The sequence below is a fragment of the Halyomorpha halys genome, unplaced genomic scaffold, assembly GCF_000696795.3.
Source record: "Halyomorpha halys isolate HHAL.00 unplaced genomic scaffold, Hhal_1.1 Scaffold3.1, whole genome shotgun sequence".
NCBI classification, from domain to species: domain Eukaryota; kingdom Metazoa; phylum Arthropoda; class Insecta; order Hemiptera; family Pentatomidae; genus Halyomorpha; species Halyomorpha halys.
In genome coordinates this window covers 993,324-1,000,478 of record NW_027115249.1, presented here as the reverse complement: position 1 = coordinate 1,000,478, position 7,155 = coordinate 993,324, and the positions used below count along the sequence as shown (strand labels likewise).

At 32.2% G+C, this 7,155-nt stretch overlaps 1 protein-coding gene across 7 annotated transcripts in view; it reads left to right on the top strand.

Moving 5' to 3' along the window:
• The window catches only part of Trpgamma (Transient receptor potential cation channel gamma), a 980,713-nt gene that overhangs the window by 834,765 nt on the left and 138,793 nt on the right, over positions 1-7,155 (top strand). For all 7 annotated transcript variants that reach the window (XM_067052323.1, XM_067052322.1, XM_014426027.3 and 4 more), the window contains one exon: positions 698-935. In XM_067052323.1, the coding sequence (XP_066908424.1) occupies positions 698-935 (238 nt within the window). The remainder of the gene's footprint in view (positions 1-697; positions 936-7,155) is intronic.

The window sequence follows — 7,155 nt, the reverse complement described above, 5'->3', positions numbered from 1 at the left end:
TATATAATAATAGTTAATATTGTTAATGAGGTTAAAGAAAGACTATTTTTTTGTGGAATAGTTTTTTGTATTGAAATTATAAATTTTATATCAAATGGACAATTAGCCTGCAAATGTAACAATTTAAGGAATTATGACATCAATGATTACGGTTGTCTCCTAGAGAATGGCCTGAGGGCCGAAACGTTGAAGGTTTTTAAAATAAATAGTTGAAAGAAAAAGTGCATTGTTTGAAGTTAGTGTTAGTAATAAAGCAAATCAACTTATCATATAATTAATTAAGGGTACCCACCTTTGAGGGATCCTAAAAGCACAGTGCTACGGAGAAATAAATAATAATTATCTTCCTAGCCGGATTCGAATCTGGGTCCTTGGAGTTAGTAGTCCACTGCCTTACCAATGAGCTACCAACTCCCAATAATTTATAATACTATTAATATTTAGTATCATATACAGTTTAGTATAATAAGTGGTATTAGTATTAATTGCCTTTTCATGATTCGAATTTCTGTCAATTCTGCCTGAATTAGAAGTTAAAGAACAAACCAGATTTGCACACAAATCTGGTTTTTGCTAGTATATCACATACAAAAATCTACTTTTATTATAAAATTGTATTCTTCATTATTCATTTCTCCAGATGCCTGTTCCTCCATGAAATCTATATTGATTGCTGATGAACCAATATCTATTCCAGGATGCTGCAGAAGGCCCTGGAGACGAACTACATCAACTTCAACTGCGTGGACCCTCTGGGTCGGTCTGCACTCCTCATGGCCATCGACAACGAGAACCCAGAGATGGTGGAGTTGCTCATCGAGCACAGGGTCGAGACGAAGGATGCTCTCCTCCATGCCATATCCGAAGAGTTCGTGGAGGCGGTCGAAGCCTTACTGGAACACGAGGAAATGCTGGCAAAACCGGGGCAGCCCAAGGTAAGATACCTTATAATCGAAACATATACAATAAATATAATAATCGAACCGTATACACTCTATCTGATAATCTGAACATATACAATAAATCTAATATTCGAACCATATACACTCTATCTAATAATCGAAACATATACAATAAATCTAATAATCGAACCGTATACACTCTATCTAATAATCGAAATATATACAATGAATCTAGTAAACGAACCATATACACTCTATCTAATAATCGGAACATATAAAATAAATCTAATAATCGAACCGTATACACTCTATCTAATAATCGGAACATATACAATAAATCTAGTAAACGAACCATATAAACTCTATCTAATAATCGGAATATATACAATAAATCTAGTAAACGAACTATATACACTCTATTTAATAATCGGAACATATACAATCTATTGCAGGAATATATTCTGGGTGGCGGTCAATAAAAGTATAAAAATATTAGAAGAAAACTATTTATTTTTAACCAACGTTTCGCCCCACTCTGTAGGGCTTCGTCAGGGCTGTCAGATTGAAACAAAGATTCAGTTTACTTTTCCTATTTTGATACCTTTATAGACCATCACGCGGACAATCTTCCTACAATCTACTTCATACGGTCAACTGTCTACTTCCAATATACAATCTATATTATAATAATAATTTATAACATGATGGTGAAAGCTTGTTCAGAGGATGGAAAGAAAAACCAAACATAATATTTATATAGTTTGTTTGGTTGTTTAGTGGCGCCAAACTTCATTGGTCATCAACGCCATTTATATTTTATTTAATTTTGCTAATATTCGTTAAATTTTATTTATTTTTAGATTTGATTATTTTTTTTATTTATTTTTTTTTTCTTCCGATCAAGTTATATTTTTGTCAGTAAATTTTGTGATTTCAAAAACTGTAACACCAATTCTATTGCCTTATCATCGTCTCCAATGGTTTTTTAGATATCTTGGCTTAGTCCCAAGCTATTGAGGTGTGGTGTAAAATATGGGCATCGTTGGAAAACATGGCTTATTGTTAAATTGTTATTGCAATACTGGCAGTTTGGAGGCGTTTCTTTTGATATAAGATAGGAGTGGGTGAGCCTCGTGTGACCTATTCTCAGCCTTCCTCTCTACGGCATTTGCGACTGGAGGTACCCCAGGGCTTGACATCCTTTTTAATAATTTTTAATTTGCTACTATATAAATAATATTTATATAGTTATTTCATTTTCTAATGTAATATATTTTTATTAATTGTTTATGATTGGTCACTTTTAATTACAACAAAGTTTCAAATGATCCTTTATTCTCAACATTAGTTTATTTTATTCTCCTTTGTTTCTAGACGACATTATATAAATTTATGATTCTGCTTATAACTGAGTCGAATGTAAATTTGCTCCTTAAGTGCTAACGTCGCTTAAAAAAAATCACAGCATTTATTTATATTTAAATATTTAGCCTTAAGACTCGTTACATCTTGCAAAATGGACAAATCTCTGGCACAACATTCTTTTAGTAAATTCATATCATTGAGACTCAAATATCTAATATACAAAAAATTATAAGATTAGATAGCCAACTTTAGACAATTCATTATTCTTATCTCTTTTTATCAGATTCATTTAAAACAAAAATCTTATTTAAATGTTAAAATATACTCTTGTCGCACAGAATAAAACTTAACAAAATAGAATTTCGAACAATAATCAACAAAGCCATTAAAGGTTTGAGTGATAACTCAATTATTTCACTGAGATAACTAACGAACTCCTTTTACTGAAACGTAAACATAATTTCAAGGTTCCGTTCTTCAAGAACTGTATTTTTTTTTTTGTTCACGTGTTTTAAAATAAATTTTATTTTAATGACCTTGTTTTTTTTTTTTCTTTCCAAATTATTATTAATTGTTAATTATTATTATTGCTTTAAAGAAGTTAAAGAGTATTAAATATTTTCTTCTAATGCTGCAGTTCATTCATGCAGTTATTCGTTTTAAGTTATAGTACTATAATGTCTAACAGTGCACTATATATAATCGTCTGGCTAGGCAGTCAGCTAGGGCAGAGTTAATTGTTTTTGGTGGTGACAATATTTTGAATATATAATTGAGGTAGTATTATATGTGATGTACTTTAATTTATATTTTATATAGGATGAATATATGAGCCGTTCAGTGCACACATCGATTAACTCCATAAAACAAAAAGTTGAGAAACGCGATGAAGTACTGTATATTGTTTTCTAAAATTCCTGTTATAATATAAATTCAAATATATAATGTAGAATGCATAAATACAGATATAGCTTTCATCTAACGGTATATAAAATTAATAAGAAAGAATAGCCAAAACATAATCGTCAGTAATGTTACAGTTCTTGATGCAGATATGCATCTGCATTTTATATCGACAAATGTATTTATTTTTCTCCCTTATACCTGTATGCCAAACCTTGTGGTAAGGTCTGTTATGCTTTTAAATTTCGGGTCCATTTATCAGGATTACTAATTTTTCTCCCAATTTTCTAGACATTTACTTCCAATCAATGTGTTTGTTGGGAAATTTGTACTGTTGCAATCAGATGAATCCGGGGAAAACGATAAACGTCTTCTTGGACCAGGCTTTCTGTTGATAAATCGTATTGAAGAACCATCAATGTTTTCTTCATCCACATTGTTATTAGTCTCACCCGTCTTGATTATAACGGTATAATATGTATTTCTTTAAAAACAATCTGGGAATAATGTTGAAAATACCAAGAGAATATGTAGTCCATATAATATTGGTGAAGTATACTATAACATGCAGCGTGCGAGATCACTGTTATACTAACTTCCGTTTGCATTGCGCTGCTTTTCATCTGTTTGCCAATATCGTTGAGGGGGGGGGAAGCACCTTCGACTTTTTTAAAAAAAAGAGCGATGATGCACGGACGGAACAAATAAATCAATAATTAATAACTGCGTTGTTCAAACGATTTACATTACAGTATGGAGTTAAGCACAATAGCTTCTGAAATAAATTACTTATTATTCAATGGCCAAAAAAAAAATTGGCGTTTAATGGTGTTAATCTGTATTATTCAAGGAAGCTATAATAAATATAAAAAGTAATGATTATACCAAGTGCTTTGACACTTAAATTTTTCAAAAAGTGGATTTAATCGATGTGTGCACTGAAGGGCTCATATAACTGAGGCTGTTTTATGTTGTCATAAATTAGGGTTAACATTGTTAACACTGATCCTTAAACAATAATATGTAATATTCAGCTATCATAACCTATGACAGAACTTGGAGCTTTCATGACCCTTGGCTCTCTCTTCCAATACCTCGGAACCTATCCCTCCCATCCAGTAGTCCTCTACAGGCATCTTCTCTCCTATAAAATCGTATTTAAGGATTATTCTCTAGTGTAGTCGAAGAGAGAGTCGAAGGATACTCTAGGGGACAAATTGTACATAGTAGCCTGTAGATAGCAGTTGTACAGAATATGAGATCTAATCTCTGCATATAAATAAATTTTATCTTCCCCTACACTGCGATTGCATTCTGTAACTTTAAATTTTAATCCTCCTAGGCATCTGAAAAGAAGATAGATCAAGATCTTTTCCTCTAGAAATATTATTGGAGTTCTACCAGTGGGTAGATTCTCCACATCTTTGTATCATGTCACTATGTCACCTACAGCAAATTTACTTGTTGTATATATGTGTCTACAGTTGTAAATAACAATAAATAAATTATTAAAAAAAGATTTTTTTTCATTTTATTTATTTATTGATATTTACAACTGTATAAAAAATACTAATATAATGATATGATACAGGATGTAGAGAAACTACCCAATAGTAGAACTCTAAAAACAGTTTACAATATAAGGTCACGAGGCCATCTTCTTTTCAGGCGCCTCGGAGGATTGCCAGGAATGGAAGAGGAAGCAAGCTTAGAAACTAGTGGGTTTGGGTGGTTAGGGAGTTTATTATGGAAGGAATAATATCGGGTTCGGGCTAGATCGGTTACATAAGGAACATTTAGGTCTTTATGGATGGTTTTATTAGTAACAAAATAAGGAGCATTGAGGATTTTGGATTGTAAAGATTGGATACGAGAGGAATTAGAAGGTTTAGTGGAGCACCAAAGCACAACTCCGTATGTCCAGATGGGCCTTATTATTGTCATGTAGATCAGTCTTTTGTAATGAGTTGGAAGTTTAGACCGTTTGTTTAGTAAGTGCTGTAATAGTCGGAATCTGCGTGCAGTTTCCTGTCTTTTCAGTCTTGTGAGAGGATTCCAGGTTAGTCGTTCGTCAAGATGTAGTCCAAGATAACGAATCTGTTCTACAAGGAAAAGAGCCACATTATTAAAGTATACTGTAGGGCAGTCGGCAGGTTTACGACGAAGAGTAAATGTGATTTGATGGGATTTATTTTTATCCTCCAATTTCGACACCATTCTTTGTGTGGATTGTGATATGGGACTGGAAAAAAAAAATTAAGTTAGGTATTGTACGTTACAGCAACCTTACGTCCCTCTCTGCCATCTATTATCACGAGTTTTTTTTTATTTGTCTTTTTCTCCTGTTTTTTATGTCCTTGTGACCAGCTACAAAGAGTTCCGCTATGACGCATTAGAATAAACTTGGAGAAGTACATTAGTGGAGGGAAGGTAGTGCCTTTGACGACCTACAGATTGCGTGACCCAGTCGTTCACTAATGAGAAGAAAATTGCACGGTTCAATGACCAGCTATCGATTCTAGTGCACCGCATACAGTCGTCTCTTTTCGAATAAAAATTACCTCAGTGGTCTAAATTCATTATCAATTGTAAGAAATTGGAATTATTTTTTAAATATATTAATGATGAGTAAAAGCTCATAAATACAAATTACTGTATTTTAAATAAGAGAAGATGGTTGGAGATGTGGTCGGTGAAGAATACAAATAAGTAAACAATTATTCAATTCCCTTCAACAGGACTAAAAACAAGATAACAACTATAACAAAAGATTAATACATCATCCTTATATATCGAACGATAAAGTCAACTTCCTATTACTTACAATATTTAATAACAAATATAACACAAATCAATACAATAGGAAGAAAATTTTTATATTGTAACAGGAGAATAGGAACTTACAGTAGCTTGAGTGAGTCCCAGTTAAAATAGACTTCCCTATTACAATTTAAAAATGTTCCTACTAAAATTGACTTAAAAAATGACTGTTCTGTTAATCATTATAATTATTCTGGAACTGATTTTTCCTGCCTTTAGCAATAAGAAAGAACGTATTGATAATCATTAATAAATTATTTAATTTCCAGAAATCCCTTCTTTCAGCCAGTCTCAAAACTACCATGATTATATTTCATACTTCGCGAAAACTAAAATAAATATCAACTTAGGAAATCACTTTAGTTTAATTTTAATACCTCCTTTCATATCTTTTTTAGTTCGTAGTCACATTTATGGTATATTTGAGTAGTTTAGCTATCTCACTGTTTATTTCGAGATTTATTTGTTTTTGATTAAAGGCGTAAAACCTTTTGGACATTAACGGTTATGGATTGTTATAATAAAGCTACACGTGAATTTCACGTACACATACACATGATTCCAACATAAATAAAAAATAACAATATTAAAATTTTATAGAACGAAATAAAATATTTATTTATTTAATGTTATTTATATCTGTACAAAATATTAAATACAATAAGTAAATATGTGGAATGTTTCATTTACACTTGAAAATCTTGGGAAGGAACCACCCATAGGTGGTACTTCAAGCATTAATTTAAATTAGAAGGTCCCGTGGCCATCTTCTTTTCTGACGCTTCGGAGGATTATCAGAGATTTTTAAGGATGAGCTATTAAGAACTAATGGGTTAGGATGGATATGGAGTTCGGAATGAAAATACGCATATCTGTTTTGGGCCAATTCTGCAACAAACGAGATGTTAAGGTCTTTGTGAATGAGTTTATTTGTAGCGTAATAAGGAGCATCAAGGATTTTATGTAGCATTTTAGATTGTAAGGATTGGATGCGGGAGGAATTTGAAGGTTTGGAGGAGCCCCAGAGCTCAATTCCATATGTCCAAATTGGTCTGATTATCGAACTGTATACTAATTTTTTGTAGTGAATGGGAAGTTTAGAGCGTTTGTCAAGTAAGTGTTGTAGCAATCGGAATCTACGAGCAGTTTCTTGTCGTTTCAGTCT